Source organism: Sebastes fasciatus, chromosome 11, assembly GCF_043250625.1.
Source record: "Sebastes fasciatus isolate fSebFas1 chromosome 11, fSebFas1.pri, whole genome shotgun sequence".
NCBI classification, from domain to species: domain Eukaryota; kingdom Metazoa; phylum Chordata; class Actinopteri; order Perciformes; family Sebastidae; genus Sebastes; species Sebastes fasciatus.
This window is the reverse complement of record NC_133805.1, coordinates 2,552,259-2,571,244: the sequence shown is the minus strand read 5'-3', so window position 1 is coordinate 2,571,244 and position 18,986 is coordinate 2,552,259. Positions and strand designations below refer to the sequence as shown.

The 18,986-nt window shown below is 39.6% G+C and overlaps 2 protein-coding genes across 10 annotated transcripts in view; both read right to left on the bottom strand.

Annotated features, from left to right (window-relative positions):
- LOC141776381 (verrucotoxin subunit beta-like) overlaps window positions 1-18,986 on the bottom strand; it is a 48,074-nt gene that overhangs the window by 4,342 nt on the left and 24,746 nt on the right. For 3 of the 7 annotated variants that reach the window (XM_074649906.1, XM_074649904.1, XM_074649905.1), the window contains one exon: window positions 15,447-18,569. In XM_074649906.1, coding sequence (XP_074506007.1) covers window positions 15,447-18,569 — 3,123 coding nt within the window. Of the gene's footprint in view, window positions 1-14,028; window positions 18,570-18,986 lie in introns of those variants that run through there. The other 4 variants (XM_074649908.1, XM_074649909.1, XM_074649910.1 and 1 more) reach the window with 3 other exon arrangements.
- The window catches only part of LOC141776384 (verrucotoxin subunit beta-like), a 34,531-nt gene that overhangs the window by 3,620 nt on the left and 11,925 nt on the right, over window positions 1-18,986 (bottom strand). The window contains exons 1-3 of one of the 3 annotated variants that reach the window (XM_074649920.1): window positions 7,431-7,557; window positions 5,584-5,621; window positions 2,221-2,394 (exon numbers count right to left, since the gene is read on the bottom strand). In XM_074649920.1, coding sequence (XP_074506021.1) covers window positions 2,221-2,320 — 100 coding nt within the window. In that variant the 5' untranslated portion in view covers window positions 2,321-2,394; window positions 5,584-5,621; window positions 7,431-7,557. Of the gene's footprint in view, window positions 1-2,220; window positions 2,395-5,583; window positions 5,622-7,430; window positions 7,558-18,986 lie in introns of those variants that run through there. The other 2 variants (XM_074649921.1, XM_074649922.1) reach the window with 2 other exon arrangements.

The window sequence follows — 18,986 nt, the reverse complement described above, 5'->3', positions numbered from 1 at the left end:
CAGTAGAGTAGGCGGTCCTTAATGTGGCCCAGGACGCATTCACTACACACTGCTAAAAGAATGTGGTCATATGTGGCCAAGACCACCTCTGAATGTGGTCTGAAAGATATCTGATCTCAATGCGTCCTCAATGCGTCTTGAGTGTGTTCACACTTGTCCTTAGAGCTGTCCACTTGTGATCGGATCACTGAGGAATCATGTTAATACCAGGTGTGAACAGGGCCTGAGATAATAAAGAGAGCCCTTCTTCCTTACCAGATAAAAGAGGTGGATACGTTTTATGATGTTGACTATTATCATTACTGTTATAAGGCATCATTGCTGTTGTTGAACCGCAGTGCGGCGCAGTGCGTCGGGGATGTGCCAATCACACTTTTGGATATAGGTTATTTCTTATTTCTTTTTTTTTTGTGATCAATTTTTTATTGGTATTTAAGCAAAATTATATAGGGTGGGGTTACAAATTGATAGATCACCAATAGAGTAAAACAATATATATATATAATCAAAAATGTCCATGTACTAATCAATACAGAATTGGCAAGCAGCTACAGAAAAAAAGAAAATGAAAAAAACAAACAAACAGGAAGAAGGAAAATAACAACAAACAACAACAAAAAGTCATTTAAATAAAAACTTCTGCGCCTCCCTCCCCCCACCCCCGAATCCCTCCCTTTTGGTTCCCTCCCATCCCACCCACCCTAGACCTTTGGGACACGGAGAACAATTATATGAAGGATTTAATTGTAGTGATTGCTTGTTTCCAATGTGATATATTTTCCCTTTTTGCCAAATGCATGTTTGCAGCCCAGTTTTCCATACCTGCTATATCTAAGAAGTCAAGAAGCCATCTTTGTATATTGACAGAATGTGGAGCTTTCCATCTGCAAGCTATTAGTCGTTTTGCAGCTGTAAGGCCAGCTAACCAGAGACGTCTCTGCTTAACACAGAGTTCCAGGTTGGAGCTGTCATTAAGTAACAGGACTTCAGGTGAATAAGGAATTGTATTTGACAATATGTTTGATAGCATCTCTGCAACCTTTTTCCAGAACTCTGCAACCCTTGGACACCCCCAAACCATATGGAAAAAAGTACCTAATGCATTTTGATTGCATAAGGTGCAGTTTGGTGATGGTAAAGCTTTAAATTTATGCAATATGTGGGGGGTGAAATATGTTCTGTGTATGAAATTGAAATGTATAACTTGATGGTTGGGGTTCCTGGAAGATAGTTGGATGTTCTGCCAGATTAGTTTCCAATTTAGGTTGGAGTTATTTGGAGAGAGGTCCGTCTTCCACAGTCTGTCAATAGTTAGTGGCTTACAGGAGGCCTTATGTAAGATAGAGTATATTTTCGAGACCAGTCCACTAGGGCTGGTAAGAGCTGTGTGAAATGCATGTATGGGAAGAGATATGTTCCAAGGCACACCATAAGTGCGCATCGCTGTGCGGAGTTGAAGATAGAAAAAGAATGATGAACCAGGTAAATTAAAATGTTTCTGGATGTCTTGGAATGCTTGTAGGCCATGAGGACCATAGATGTCACCAAAAGTGTGCACCCCTTTACTGCTCCATTGAGAAAACGAAATTGGTTGGCTACCCAAACGGAGGTCAACATTATTAAAAATGGGAGAGTGAAGATACCAGTTAGACAAAATTTTACAGTGCTTTTCGGCAAGACGCCAGGTAGAGATTACTTCGGTTATAATTGAGCCAAATTTCTCTTTTGATTGTTTGAGTGGAATGTTGGAGTATATCAGGTCTTGTAACCTGTGAGGGTGCACCATGTTCTCTTCCATTGGCCTCCAAGACACCCGAGAAGCAGGATTTAACCATTTGGAGACAGGATGCAGTACGAACGACCAATGATACCACTGGAAGTTTATTTCTTATTTCTAAGAGTTTCTCCTGAATATCCAGGACATTGTGTCAGGAAACAGATGTTGTTGATGACTTTTTCAAATGTAATCTTTGAATGCCTTCAGCCTTGATCTTATGTTAACTGTCTACCTGTCCCTCCTCTGCTTATTGGTGCCTCAGGAAACAACAACAATAAATATTGAAAGGATTTCATGGCTTGGATATGAGGTGGATAACTAATAAGAATAAAGGAGCAAAACTGATCAACAGATCTTTGTCTGTGTGAAACATTGTTGAATATAAATTGAAATACTGAATTGTGGTTGTGAAGCATTAAGTAATTTTACATGTAAGTCCTTACCAGGGACGAGTGAGTCTTCACGGCAGTCGTATAACATCCCGAGGCTGAAAGGCCGGCCAAGCGCTGCGACCTCCATCATCCCACTGGCTTTAGAGGCCATTGCTCAGTTTAAACTGGACAAAATGAACAGCAGTTCACTTTTCTGACTCTTCTGCTGTCCAACCCGTCATCTGTCTGTGTGATATAAAAATATTTATCATTATTATAAAATATTTGGTAATATCATGTCCAACACACACTGATGCCCCCTTTTCCTCCTACAGAGATGCAAAATGACCACAATGAGACTCAAAACGACCACAAAGAGACGCAAAATGACCTCAAAAAGAAGCAAATGACTACAACGAGGTGCAAAACAACTACAAAGAGACACAAAAACTACTCAAAAGAGATTCAAAACGAATATAAAGAGACACAAAAGTGCTGGTGCCTGTAGGCAGCAGAGGGGCGTAAAGACGGACAGACAGTGACCTCAGCAGCCTGTTTGAAGCCTCGGAAATGCAAAGGTCTGACTCCCAGCGTGGAAACCAACCATTTCAGTGAGTTTTACTCAGATAATTGGATTGTGGCACTTTTCTTTCACTGACAACACCTTCACATCAACGCTGGTCCACAAGAGGAGGAAAGGATTAGATTTGAGTCTAATATTAATCAAATCTGTTTGGATCTAAGAGGGATTTATAAAAGATCAATATGATTACAGTTGTGTAGGGACCCACCAATGTGACTTGTGGCAGGTGACCAATCAGCTCAGTAGCCATTGGCTACTGTAGCATTCACACATGGGTGTGAAATTCACCCAGGACAAAACTTGAGGAATCTCTTTGTTCCTCTCTTTCTGCTCTTTCTTCTCACCTCTCGTGACCTGCGGAGGTGAGCTGCTGCTCTCCAGACCAGAAGCTGCAAGGCAGCTCTGCTCTGATCTATGGCCTGTTAGGAATCAGACATAGCAACACAAGGAACTTCTAATGCAGAAAATGCGAGAGCCTGCCTTTTCACCAACTAACTTCAAGTCACAACTGCAAGTGAGTTAGCACCAAGCTATTAAGCTGCTGGGAAGAAGTATTGGAGCAATCAGCTTCCTCCAATCTGCACAACTTGATTTGAGCACAGCAAAGACGACATCTTTGACTTGGAACCACAACTTCAACACATGGAATTACAAACCCTTTTCTTCCATGGATTGGTAACGTACTGGGTTTACCTTAGCAGTAGCAATTACACATGGCTGAGCAAGACTGTTCAACTTTGATTTCTAGAATGTACCTGTATTGATATGTTTACTATTATTCACTGAGTTTGACTGTTATGATATTATTTGTAGTTATGATATGTGGGTAGCTGGCTTCGCCACATCTGATGTGTTTAGTTTATGCTTTACATAGACAAGGTCTTGCATGAAAACTAACCATCTTTTCTAACCCACTGCATATCTGACACACATAAAGATCACATACAGAAACTGTGAATTAGTTTTAATCATAAACATACAGCTTCAGATAATCTTAACCCCCACATCATCCCCCTCTCTGTCCTTCCTGATCACATGTGCTCCGAAGAACAAAGAGGCCATGTGGTGACATGTTGGCGGCCATCTTTGATCCCCCCATCTTTGTAGTTTTACAGTGCTCGCCCCTTTTGTCTGTAGGCAGACATCTTGAGACAAGAAGCCATCTTGTCTCTCTCCCTCTCTCTCTCTCTCTCTCTCTCTCTCACATACACACACACACACACACACACATGCTCACACACTTTGTTTGGTTAGTTTAGTTATTTAGTTAGATTAATATTGTGTTTTAAACCTTTATTATCTTGTAAATAAATGTTTGTGGAATATACATGCTGGTCTGTTTAATGTTGTACAAGAGTGAATAATGCCAACCTCTGCTATGTCAAGAACTCCGATATCCTTCAAACTTTACTATCTATTTTGGTTATAGTTATTAATTTAATTATTAATCAACGTTCCAAATTGATAGTTTAGTAGATTTAATGAGACTATATTAACGTTTTGGTTATTGGTCCCTGATTCCAGGGTGGTGCCCCGTTTATTATTCATGTTTATTGATCATTTTTATTAATATTAATAATTCTATTATTATTTATTAATTAATTTGCTAATAACCAAATCTGTTACTGCCAAATCCCTACAGTTGTATGAAACTGAATGTACAACCAAACAGGTGCAGTTCACTAAACATGAAGGTGACAAACAGCAGCAGAATGCAGACATGGTCTTCTTCAGTTCTCTCCGTTGTCTCTTTAAGTCAGGGAGGAAGTGAACCAGCCTATGGAGTTTTCTGTTTTCGGTAGTAGGCAAAGCACAGCAACGCCTCTACTTCCTGAGGAGGCTAAGAAGAGCCAACCTCCCTCAGAAGCTGCTGCTAAACTTCTACAGATGCACCACAGAGAGCATCCTGACCAACTGCATGACAGCCTGGTACAGCAGCTGCACAAAAGCTGCCAAAAAAGCCCTGCAGCGTGTTGTGAAAACAGCACAGGACATAGATTGTAATCTACTGTTATGTACATGTGCAATAACACGTTGGTCTCTTTTGTGCAATGCAAATACTGTAAATCTGCTGTTACGGATATGTGCAATAACATATGCTGATCACTTTGTGCAATAATTATCTGATGCTGTGCAATAATTATATAATTATCTGACAGACACTTTGTGCAATAATCTGGCAAAACTGTAATCTGGCAAAACTGTCATCTCGCCAATACACATATTGTACTTTTATACTGTATTATCTTTTATATTTTTATATTTATATTGTATTATCTCTTTTTATACTGTATTATCTTTTCATTAGCACCTATAGGATTGTCACAAACTAATTTCGTTGTACTACACAATGACAATAAAGGGCTTGAATCTTGAATCTGTTTACATTCAGTGTTTTGTGTATCCTTGTGTAAATCCTTCAGCTCTAACATACATGTGACATGTATTTCCTTCATTTTGCAACATTTGCAAAGCTGATTATTTGAATGTCTTAAATCCTTCATTGTAGTGTAACCGAGCATCCTGGGTTCACCAACTGTGTACAATTAATAAAACAATAAACAGGACAGTAGACCATATAGCATGTCCAGCAGCAACCGCAGCCCTTTTATTGCTGTCAAGCTACAAAAATAACTACAATGCAATAATTACTTTAATTACTTTTCTCTTTAGTTTATTTCAGACCTTTACAACAGTTTTTATGTTGATCCAACAAACACTTGCTTTAATTAATACTGAGGCCTACAGTCTGCAGAGCGCACCTCAAGGATCATTCGGATTTATTATAACTTGCATTTAATTTTAGTAGTTTTGTCCATCATTTGTTTCAGTTATAATAACTTTGTACTCACCTAGTTAATATCTGAGATCTGGGAACAAGTTGACATCACTAAAAAGAAGAAACACAGTGAGACAGGTTAGATACAAACAGGTGGAATAACAACATCCTATTTTTTTGTTGGTATGTTTCCATGTTTTTATATCTCATCTTGTCTCACCATCTTTGTCTGTTTCTGTAAAGCACTTTTGTATAAATAATATTCACTTGCTCGCCTACTGTCACTAGTGTTCAATAATCTGCTGAGACACAACTGCAAAGAGATTAAAGTTAATACTAACACAATAATGTACTCAATATCTTTTGTCAGTCTATTTACTGTAAATATAAATATATTCATCAACAGATAGACTTATTTATTCCACACACTCTTGCATTACTTCACACTACTAACCAGACTGAAATCTCTGTCAACAACTTAACCTGTATAGATAAAGTAAGATTGTTGTATAGTCGTTGTTAATGTGTACATACTGTATATCTATTTATTTATTGTCAAAAACACCTGTATATTTTTTTCTGCTTTCTGAAATGGTCTAAATGGTAAATTGATAGTTAATTGAACTTAGTTAATAGTTATTTTACTGTTAACGATGAAATGATAGTTAATAATGTTACCTATTTATTTGTAATTCTTTAATTTCTGTTAATTGATCAGTAGTTTGTGAATATGAAATAATTAGTTTATAATTTATATATTATGTCATAGCTGATAGGAGACGATAACAATTACATTCCGATTACATTAGTAAAGTATTTATTTACCTTTTATTGTGTACCTATTTTATATACTATATTAAATATTTGTTATGATGACCAGATGATTTGTAAACTTCTAAGAAATAGTAACATCTATAAACATTACGCAGATAGATGGACCAGAAACCAATTATTAACCATTGACCAAGTATTAACTATCTAAATAGTGTTCATAGATGCTTTACAAAGTATTTATTAAGCATTGAACAAGGTATTATAATCATCAGTTGTAACTTTATAATAGCCATCAAAATAATGTTTATAGACTGTTCACAAACCAATAAATTAACCATTAATGAAGTAATGTTTATAGATGTTTTACAAACAATTTCTTAAAGGTTTACAAATAATTTCACAATCATTAACACATATTTATAATATAGTATATTAAATATTATGTGTGCAACAATAAACTGTTACAATAACATATATTATAGCATAACTAATAATTAGTGAAAACAATTCATCATAATTTCATGGTTTCTTAACAGTAAAATAACTATTAACTAAATTTTAATTCATTATCAATTTACCATTTATAAATGATGGTTATTATAAAGTGTTACCCACAATCCTCTGCGCGGTGGATATATGAGCAAGAGGGTCAAAGTAGTATGTAACTAATTGTTTGCATACTGCATGTAACAGTATGCACTTTATAAGGGCAGCTGCAGTATGTACTAAGAGTAAAAAGAAAAAGTATGGAAGCCTTCATCTGTGCTGCTGCTGTCAGGATTAAAACCTGTACAATACTTTCCTCTAGTGGCTGCTACAACACACTGCTTCAAACACCACCATCTTCTACAACTGTTGCTGCTGCTTGTCAAGTTACATACAACAGGAAGTTTGTACAGGATGAGTGAACTGAAAGGCCTCAAGTCCACAGATATTTTTATGTTGTTGTTGTCAGGTTAATGTCAGTTGATAAGAAATGTTACTTGTTTTTCAGTATCTTAAGAACTACATGGTATAAAATCGTCAATTATTATTTGTATTGCCCCCCCAAAAAAATCTCAAATCACAACTCACAATCTGGTTTTGACTAAATTTGACCAAACATTTAGTTTAGTGTATTTTAGCGTTGTAGGACAGTGTACTCACCAGTGTTTGGCAGACATTCTGCTGCTTTGTTGACAAAAACTTGATGGATTCAGTTGAATTTGTCTTCAGACTTGTCTCGACCGCAGCGCTGCTGTCTCTGAGACTGACTTTCACTTTCATCAGAGGAAATGTACTTCAAAGCTCTCCTCTTTCAGTGTTGCTCCACCTCTCAGGTGGTAGCGGGCTTCCTTCACATGATGAAAGATTTGCTCTTCCCTCACCGTGGTACGGCGCAGAGCCCTGCAGAGGCAGCATGTAAAATATCTCCCCAAAAAGAGTGCATAGTATCGGGTTCCATATGTGCCAAACTTATGTCACGTCTATTTGTCTATGTAATAATAATGGCTGTCTATGTCGACTGAACGTGAGACACAACATTTGTCTGTCTATTCAACTTTGAACTGCAATGTGACACACACACACACACACACACACACACACACACACACACACACACACACACACACACACACACACACACACACACACACACCTCTGCTCCCAAACATTATTGTTTAGACGGAGGTGTAGAATTTATATGTAAAATACCCCGAGGTTAAAGGGGCTATAAATGTCTTCTCTGGTGAAGAATGTTGTTAATTGTAATTTTCTATGTCAGTAATACGCCCAGGAGAGGGTCTATTAGTTTAAAAGGGGGTCATCTTGACCTGCTGAAGTCAGTCTTGTCTTGGTTTGGTTACAGAGAAGGTAACATTCAGTGAACTCACAGATTACATTTTGGATTGTTTTGTTTTTTTTGCCTGTTTCTGAAAGAAAAGTATGGAGTTATTGAGGAACTCAATTTTCAGTGCTATTTGATGTTTTTGTACATAGCTTATTTTCAATTTTTTCACCTTTTGTATATATTGGCGCTGCTTGCACTTTGGGAGGCCGGCATAATAAAAGGGACTAGAACAACGTTTTTCGACTACGCCAGTGTTTTCATGTTGTACGGAGTTTTGAAGTAGAAGCCCGCGACATATGGTGTCAGAAGTGGGATGGCTAGTGTAATGGAAATTCTTTCAGTATTCCAAGATGAGTTCTAATGAACGTTGAAATCAAGATCCCAAACAGATGAAATGTCTTTGTTGTATTTTATTCTTGCAAGAAGAGGCACTGGTTATACAGAGTCGCACAAAGTCTGCAGAAGAGTGCGCTCCCGGAGATTATTACAATGTGACTATATAGAAATCTACAACAGGGACTGTGAGAAAAGGAGTTGTTTTGCACAGATAAAGAGTTGTTTTACCCAAACAGTGTCCCAGTAAAAGTCAACACTCAGTACTTTCCCACTACATGAGACGAAGAGCACCCAGACAGTAACTTTCCACTGTTGCATAAAGAGACATCAGTACATACAATGTAATTTTCCATCACATTTCCCCCTTTTGATCATTCTATTGATCAACATAAAAGTATGTACATATGATGTATCTGTATAGTGCTCCATCAGACATAATAATTCATCGAGATTCAAATTATATCATAATAGTAATACATCACAGAAAGTATCGAGAGCCATACTGTGAATTAAGTATTATTTTAGTTGCATATAATGATACATGATTATCAAAAGGCTCACCCTTAACCTCTAGCAATGACCTATGAGTTCTGTCTTCAAGCCAATTAAGGCCTCCCAAGGAAAATTACCAAGTACTGGTAAACCCCCCAAACCCTGTAAAGGTTTAGAGAGCTCTTTGACAGAGGTCGCAGGTCACATGCACCTACTGACAAATGGCCAAAAACTCCGCCTCGGTTTTACAGGAGATGGAGCAAAAAGACCAGATGCGCTAACTACTCTATCTGGACAGGACAAAGGTAAAACCTCAAATGACAAAAGAGGGGAAACCCATATTGCCCCTTCCGTCCAAACCGATCATCATCAGGGTGATGTAGGGTGATTTACCTGATTAAGTTTCAAATATACCCCAACACACTTGATTAAATGACATCACACACTAAATTTTAAACTTAATATAAAGTCAATCTTCATTCTTATACAATGAAACAAGATAGATAATAGAATAAGAAATAAATGGAACAAAATCTAAGTAAAGAAGTAAATCATAAATCATAAACCATTTCATTTTTTTTTTTTTTTTTTTTTTCACTAACAGGAAGGCTTGTATTCCTAACTTGAAATAGTATTTCTAATGTCTTCACACGCACAATATCCAAAAATTTTAAGATACCTGACTTTATGAATAATGGATTTGTAGTTTCACGGTAAGAAGCTTTATGTATTTATTCTAAAAGCTCTTTTCTGGATTTTAATTATCGGGTCTATATTTGTTTTATATACATTTCCCCAATCTCAACATTATATAACATATATGGCATTTTAAGTGAGCAATACAATATATACAAACACTTCTTATTCAACAGATCCTTTGTTTTGTAAAGAATAGTGGGGCAGACATGTTTCACCTGTATCAGAATAATTGACCACTTGTTTTTGCCGTGGGCAAGCATTTTAACATTATCACTGAATTTGTTGCTCCGGAGTCCACTAGGAAACTTAATGTTACCCTGAATCATCTGAGCTAAATCAAGGTTAGTAGGCAAAGCATCTTCTACGTTGCGTGCAGCACATGTGTGTGTGTGTGTGTACTTCCCTGTTCAGTTGCTGTGGTTGAGTGGGTTCCCTTCTCTGTACACTCCATCTCCTCCCCCAGCCCGGAGACCTGATCTCAGTCTGCCATCTTTAAACGTCATGCTGAGTGGAGGGAGGTCAGCACGTGCATTCTGAATGTCTGTGGCAGTCCATGGGCGGTGAACAAGCGAGGGGCCTCGTGGGCCTGCCACTTGTATCATCGGCAGATTGACAGTTCCAGGCGTATCCTCAGCCATGGTGCATTTTTCTTTCTCCATCTTTGTCTGAAACCTCGTTGTTATGTGCTGGCCTCCTCTGACGGCCCCATCCACCCCTGTAGAGGAAGTTGAGCTTCCTCCTTGGGTGGATGAGCTGGAGGAGCCTGCTATGGTGTTGGTGTTGTTAGGCGGGTCGATCTCCTTCTTTCTGAGCTTGGGTTTCTACGGGAGGAGGAGGATAGATGTCTTCGGGAGGAGGAGGATAGGTGTCCAGATCAGGGTCCACTTTAGACAGCTCCTTAAACAGAGGAGAATAGGGAGATGATGGTTTATCTGACTTCATCTTAGAAGTTACTTTAGGCATTTGTTTGCTGTAACTTTTCCTTTCCCTACGTTCAGCTTCTCCCTTTGAGTGCAACACATCTTCAACATCTTCAACTGTTGTTTTAGATTTTCTTGATAATGGTTCTACCATTAGGGCTACTGTTAACCAGCCCTCTCTATTATCTATTTTATATCTCTGTGAACACATCTCCTTCAAACAACTAGATTTATTCAAGTTTCTTCACTAAAAAAAACATTTTACAAAATTATATGGAACACCTCATGATAATGCTATAATTCACCTTCGCCTATTAATCTATTGGCATACCAAAATTAGTAAATGAGTTAGCTGAATTCCTTCAGCCTCTCCCCCTTACTCTGGACACAAAACCTGCACCCTGTAGGTGTGTGTGTTTGTGTCAGTGTCTCTGTGTGTTTCTTGACTCCGCCCCTCTGGTGGATCATCATTGAATTCTGAGCCAGTTGCTCTGCTGCCCCCTTGCAGGGCAGCCACGTCTGCCCCTCTCCGTCTCTCCCTTTCAACTGCAGCAGTGATCAAAAAATATCAACTCTTGTCTGCTTTTTTTTTTCCTAACTCTGCCTCTGAAGCTTTTGCTTTATCGTTATCTTGGGGTAAAGTGAAACAGTGAATTTGTTCAATTAAATTCAATTGCTCTGAAAGTGGGATTTTAGCTTCAGTCAACACACTCAACAAACACTGAGGGGACGGAGTTTTACCTTGGCGTTTAATCCTATCATTAATCATCGCCTTTGTCTGATTCTCACTATCTCAGCCGCTTTGGTCTGCAATGTGATCTTTAACAATGGCCTGTGACATGTTGCAATAAATGGTACGCATTCATCCACCATTTTTTCTCAATTCATCTGAACCCCATTCACAGCCATTCTCACTCACTCTCTCACTACAGATTTGAAGAGCGGTGACTTTCTTCCATACCAGTGCACACTTTCTCATAAATGCAAAATCCCAGTCTGGATTTCCAATGTCTCCATGCCCATTTAGCTCAGTCAGCCGCAGTTTCTCCATCTCAAGCGAGCCTCAATGCGGTCATTCACCATCCGCCCAATCACACATCAATACGGTGAACGGAACTACATACTTCCACACGGCCTGTCTGCCCACTATTCCAACGGGTTTATCAATGACAGGTTGACTTTTGACTACTGTTTTTTTTACTCTGTCGGTCCTTTGACTGATAAAATCTTTTAACCTTGGCTGATTTGGGAACGGTCGTATGTGTAAAATTCTCTGGTTTATAACACAGTTATTCAGCAAAATTCAGCAGCGTAAGCCCGCAAAGCACTTGCACATCAGTAAACAAGCAGCAGTCACAGCATAGACACACAAAACGGGTGCATGCACATCAATAACACCTCTCTGCATCAACAGCTTCTCCAATTGATTTATGCTGAATGAGCCTCCAGAAGGAAACTCATAATCTTTAATCCATGTAGAAACACATTCTATGCTATCCTCTCCGTATTTGGATCTCGTGGCATCGATACATCCTCCCTCAGGTGGAGATTCCTGAGGTTTACTCTTCCCTGATCCCATTCTGGACTTTCAGGGTACGTGTACACGTCACTTTACAACACGGGGCGTCCCTCGTGAGGTCTAGGTTACTATAGCTTAACGAAGATAAAGCTGTAAGGCGGAATGAATCTCGCTTCAGGTGCGGTCACTTTCCCCTTTTCTCTGAGTCAACAGACTTTGACAATTGCTTCAACCAATTGCTTCATATGCTTCATACATATGTTTTCTCTCAAGCACTGTGCGTGAACAACAGCCACCCAACACAAATACTTCTAAGGTCAAGAAACTACAACGTTCAAAATTGATTTAATTTTGAACATCCATTCCTATTTTCCAGTTCTCCTTTTTTATCACTTGCTATATGGAGGACAAAAGATGCCACAAAGAATCTCAAATCACGTCAGGAAATTACTTCAACCCAAAATCCACAACAATCCAGTTCTTACTAGACAAGTGGAAATTGTTATGAAACTCAAGAAACCTCAATTTCAATGTTATATTTCATTATTTATATTATACTGGTTTTCAATATCGTCATTATCAATGATTAAAAGACATCAGAATTTCAACGTCTCACCCGGTTAATAGTTGATTTGTTGGACTCAATCAGGTCCTTTGGATCCCAGTAGAGACGGTCCAGAGTCGCTGGGGATCGGTCCTGTCGTCTCTTAACTTGTAAAGGTACAGGCAGGAGGTTTCTCCTGGATGATCAGTCACCGGTCTCCCGTCGTCTCAGGACGATCTTCCACGGGATCCTGCCGACAACGCCAAATTGTAATGGAAATTCTTTCAGTATTCCAAGATGAGTTCTAATGAACGTTGAAATCAAGATCCCAAACAGATGAAATGTCTTTGTTGTATTTTATTCTTGCAAGAAGAGGCACTGGTTATACAGAGTCGCACAAAGTCTGCAGAAGAGTGCGCTCCCGGAGATTATTACAATGTGACTATATAGAAATCTACAACAGGGACTGTGAGAAAAGGAGTTGTTTTGCACAGATAAAGAGTTGTTTTACCCAAACAGTGTCCCAGTAAAAGTCAACACTCAGTACTTTCCCACTACATGAGACGAAGAGCACCCAGACAGTAACTTTCCACTGTTGCATAAAGAGACATCAGTACATACAATGTAATTTTCCATCACACTAGTCAGAAGGACATAACCACACGGGAGCGCACGGGACTGCGTTCCCAACGGCAAGGGCTGTCAGAGGAGGGCGCGGCCGCCAGGGTGGACCCGGCTGGGGAGACGGATCATACTACGACGTCCTCAGAGGAGGATGAGGAGGGGGGCAGGTACGGAGCAGATCTCATATCACCTGCAGCTCCATCATCAACAGGGGGGCCAGGGGAAGAACTACTGACAGTGATGAGAGACTTCTGTCATCTTGTTGCACTCCCTGTTGACTGACTGGACTGTCATGAATGTCATCCTGCTGGGTCGACGACACGTTGTGACGACATTCATAACAACACAGTCAGACGACTTAGAATAAAGTGCATTGTGGCAAGAACCAACATCAACATAATTTTAGTGTCCACATTATAATTAATATATATTGATAATACTATTAACATTAATGTAATTGATATTAATATTATCTTTAATGGTTGCTAATAACCAGACCAGCTAAGACCTGTGTCTCCAACAGATGTTGAGTAGAAGAATAAAGTAGCAGAAAATGGAAATACTCAAATAAAGTACAAGTACCTCAGAACTGTACTTCAGTACAGTAGTTGAGTAAATGTACTCAGTTACTCTCCAGCGCTGCTGTAGGATGGATTGAAGTGAATGTCAGCAGTGTAACGAGTGACCTTGAAGGTCCCGGAAGAGAAAACGTAGCTGCAGAAGGTAACGAAGGCCACACGGACACATTAGAGGTCAACAGACAACACTTGAGGCAATAATAACATTTCTTGATTGTTTATTAGTTAATGATTTCTCCATCTTTCAGTGGGAGCCACCACATTACCACACAGAACAATAAAATGTATGTCAGTACAAATCAGTATCAGGAATGATTAAAATGATTCATGCATTCATATCTCAGACAAAATAAACTTAATAGATGATGTTAAAATAAGCAGGAAGCTGATAACCCAGTGCAAAAGAAATATAAACAATGTTAACTGGATGCAATTGAAATATATTTAAACCTTTATGTAAAAAATACTAAATAAAACAAGTTATTATTGTTGAGTGGAGCTTTACAAGCTTTTTACAATCAATGAACAGGTGTCTCAGCCTCTGAGGCTTTCAGGTACTTTTCTTTGTTCTTTAAGTTCATTTTACTCAAATTTGTTCTTCTGATTTAAATGTACTTTCCAGTAACATTTTCCTTATTCATTGTTTATCATGTAATAACTTCTCCATCACTCAGTAAAAGCCACCTTATTACTACAGGACAAAAATAACATAATTCAATACACATCAATATAATAAGTAATTAACATAAATCACATTAATAATGTTTTTCAAATCTCAAAGAAAATAAAGTGAAGGGCATAAAAATGAAACTTAAAAAACTTAACAAGAAGCGGATATTCATGTTTAAATGGCTTGCAGCCATATAATTGTTTTGGTTTAACGAGTGACCGTGTTAACTGGAGACTCTCAGCCGAACGCGTGGTGGTTGCTCATAGTGACAGTAAAGAACGTCCATTAATAAGAAGTGAAAGCCAATTGCTTGTTCCATTCCATTGTTTCAGCACAAAATGCGGTCACACTTAAGGTAAATGTGTGTTTTCCTTTTTGGTAAACAGAACATGTAAATAACTCGTGCAGGAATATGTTTGTACAAAAGAAAAGTGTAAGTTACTGTCAGTAACTCTTTGTCTCAAACACATTTATGCTTCAGCTTTTCTTCGTCAAACTCATTTAGTGTCAATATCGAGACTGTCCTGTTTTGTTCTTTGTGGATTATCTGCGTCAGGATGGATCTCCTCTTTGAAAAGATGGTATCTGTTTAATAAGTCTCGGTGCGCATCAGCGACAGAGTATAGTAATTTACCGAGTTGTGAAGCTTATTTGTCAATAAGCACACTTTGTATGTCTCTCAGGTACCAAACTCGATGCTTCCAGCCTAACTTGGCCTCAGATTTCTCTCTCTCAATCAGCATATCAATAAACCCTAGAGTGGAGAGAGGATCTGGCTTCAGTGTTTTCTCTTTAAGTCTGTTGTAACACTCAGCAGAGCTCTCCAACAGTTTCCGCACCTCAACCTTCACACGATTGTATTCAGCCCTCAGTTTTTCGTCCAATGCCTGAGCAGGTTTTTTAGCCTCTGAAGGTTTTAGGTACTTTTTTTTCAGCTCTTTCACCGTACGTTTTTGTTTAACTTCCTCATACTCCCACCTGTACTTTTGAGATCCAGTACCAGAAATGTCTACTTTAACAGGCATTGTGAAGGCGACTTCAAACTCAAAGTTCTTATTTCTGTTGATCTCTTCCTCATGAATTTGAAGCTTTACAGCTGTCTCATTTATCTCTTTAAGCCTAGCTAACCCAACTTTAACCTGCTTCAGAAAGTTCTCATATGTATTCCCGAGATGCTTTCTTTCTCTGAGGACCTTCTTTGTCATTGTCAAGCTTTTGGTTTCTATGACATTCAAAGCAACAAAGAACCTTTTCATGCCTTTTGTCCCCATGTTCCAAAACATCTGTTCAAAGCCCACATCTTCATCTTCATCACTCATGTTGTCTGCTGCAGATGATTTTTTGTCTGCAAACAACACTGAATTGTTGAATTTGAAGTGAATTGGCAGCCCGCCTTTTGTTTTAGGACATGGGACACCTGAAGCAATGATTGCCTCTAGAACTGCTGGTTGCTGGCCGTCTGCAAGTGTCACCAGAATCCGGATGTTTTCCGCCACATCTTCGCCAAAGATCGAGAGCACAGAATCAAACACACATTTTTGTGATGGTGTGAATTGTGCTAAAGCAGCCGGAGCTACAAAACACACAGCGTCAATGTCACTGACGCCGTGCTCAGCAGAGAAGAGATTACGCAGATGTTCAATGATCTTTCTGTCTCTTGCTATGCCTCTTGTATCTCCAAACCCTGGAGTGTCCACAATGGTCAGTGAGTGATCTATTTTAAAACCATCCTGGTGGTTGATCTTGTACACAGTGACTTCAGAGGTCTGGCTTTCAGCTTGTGATCTCAGTTGATCCTCATCAATTAATTGAAATCTGAAAGTGTCCTCCCACTCCACACCAACAATGTAGTTGATCATTCCATTGATCAGAGTGGACTTTCCTGATCCGGTCGCTCCGAAAAGCACAATAGTGCGATTTTGCCTCGTGCTTTCTTTGCCAAAGTTAAACCTCCGGCATCCATGGATGTCCATATCTTCTTCTGTCAGAAGTTGATAAACTGAGGGTGACTCGTGATTCATCCTTTTGCTTGTACTTTTGAGGAATTCTGTGAGTGTAAATGTTGTTGTGCAGACATTAACAGTGATGCTCTCTTTGCTTCTGCCGGCTACACCACAATCACATCGGACCCTGACGACATATTCTGTCTCTAACTGAAGCCCTGAAATGATCGCCTTTTCAGCTCTTGACATCATTTGGCTCCATTGGAGTTCTTCCTCTTTCACCCTGTTGTCCTTTACGGCGTACTCCAGGATGTAGCTCAGGATGTGGACACCTTGTCCAAGCTCAGCAGGTTTCTCCCAGCTAACTGATATCTCACTTGAGTTTGGTTCAACTTGAGGTTTTCCAGGAGGGCTGCAAGGTAAGGTTTTAATGGAACCACTGACTTCATTGGCTGGCCCAACCCAACCTGCTGAGTTCACTGCTCTGCATCTGAACATATACTCTGTGTTAGGACTCAGATCGCTCACTGTGACTTCTCCAGCTGTTGATGCTGTCTTCTGTTTCCATCCATCCTCTCCAGTGACACAGTACTCAACAGAGTAGGAGGTGATGTTCTCTGCTCCAAATCTGGGTGGAGAAATCTTCAGTGTCACACTGTTGTGGTTTATATCACCTACTGTTACCGTTTCAGGCTTTGAAGGCGGCTCAAAGTTCTCATTGTCTCGATGGCCGTCTTTATAAAGGTAGATGCTTGAACCTTTCTGTGTCTCATTTGTTGATCCCACTGTCAAGAACTTAATGTTCTTGTTCTCCTTGTTGGCCTCTGCAAAGTCACTGAAGAGCTTTGCTTTATGCCTCATCACACCTGCTACTTCTTTTGAGGCGTACCATTGTTTCTTCTCTACATCCTGAGTGCGTGGATCTTGAGGGTCGTCTGGTGTTTGTTCTAAGTAGTTTGATAAAGTTGAGAGGTATGGTTCAGCACTTCCCAGCGAGGTGAAAACAAAACACACAGCATGCTCTGCACTGAGACTTTCTTCATGAAGACCATTTTCAGATGGAACGATCTTGGTGTTTTTCATCATGTTGGTGAAAGACTTCAAAATGCAGACTTCTCTCTCTTTACAGTCCATCCACTCGTTCAGGTTTTTGTTGTTGAAAGGAGAAGAGCATCTCTTCTTCAAGATCTCAGTGAGCACAGCCTCTTTTTCTCCTCCTCCTCGGATTAATGGAAGTCTCTTTGCCAAGGTTCCTTGAAGTTCCAGTCTAAACTCAGAGCACATCTCTTTAAAAATTTTAATCTTTTTGCCAATCTGTGGGAACTGCTGTGCAGTGGTGGTTTTTAATGCATCATTGCACCTCATTTCCAGCTCACTGAAGTGCTCCAGGACACTCTGGGATTCTTGAACTAATCTTATACTTATCTGACGTACGAGTTTAGCAGCAGAAGAATCTAAAGTTGTCAGTGGCAACAGCCAGACTTTTATCGGTACAGCGTTTTCTCCGTTGGCTCCCAGCAATTTTGGCAGACTTTGGTAGACTTCCACTGCATCCTGAAAGGATGTCGGAGGTTTCTGAAGGGAGAAGTCTCCAAAGAATCTGCAGGAGAATTCATCAACATTTTCTCTGTCCTTGTTTTCCATTTTCAGCGAACCTTCACCCTCTATCGCAAGGTTGGGAATGTTCTTGATCATGACTTTCAAGTTGCCCTGAATGTTTTGATGATCTTCCTTTTCAGACACCTCACGGTCAAAGACAAAGAAGGCTTGTGCCCCATAAAGGATACCAGTGACTACATGTGTTGCTATTCCTTTATCAAAGACATACGGATGTTTCACATTGTCTCTTCCAAGATGATTCATCGACAGTTCCTGGAACTTTGTGGTAGCTTTGTAATTCAGTGTTACTTTGACCTGATTTTTGGAAGTCTTACTATCGTTCAGGTATTTTGCCGATCCTTCTACCTCAACCAGTCCACCTAAGAAACTTGCTTTCAGAGAGGCTTCAACATTTAGTGCTTTAGATTTATCTGCAATTGATTCAGATGCAACTATCTCAAAGTCACTATAGTTCTGTGGTCTGTCGCTAATATTTCTCTTCAGATCATCATGGTCCCACAGTGTCATTCCTGAAAAAGAAGAAGTGAAAATCAAGTTCAGTGTCCAGAACCAGCTAGACAGGAGGTGTTGTTATGTCATACAAGACAGATTAGATATGTCGTATCTTTTCTGCGACAGTGCTGTTGAAGTGATGATGAAGGATGCTCCGAGGACACTGTTCTTGCTGGTAAAATAGAGTTTATTACAAACAAGCCACACATGTCATACGGACGTCTAGAGCGTCCGGAGGTCTCAAGTCGAATCTGAAAGTCCTCCCTTTGGGGCTCTCGTACCTCCTTATATTGGGTTCAATTCAGGCAACTTGCTGAGCTAAGCGTATGCTTAGGTATGTGACCTTTGACCTACATGTTTATCTTTCAGCCCCTGGATCCACCGCATGACCCCAGGTCTCCCCGTCCGCTTCCTGCACATATGTTTACAACTGG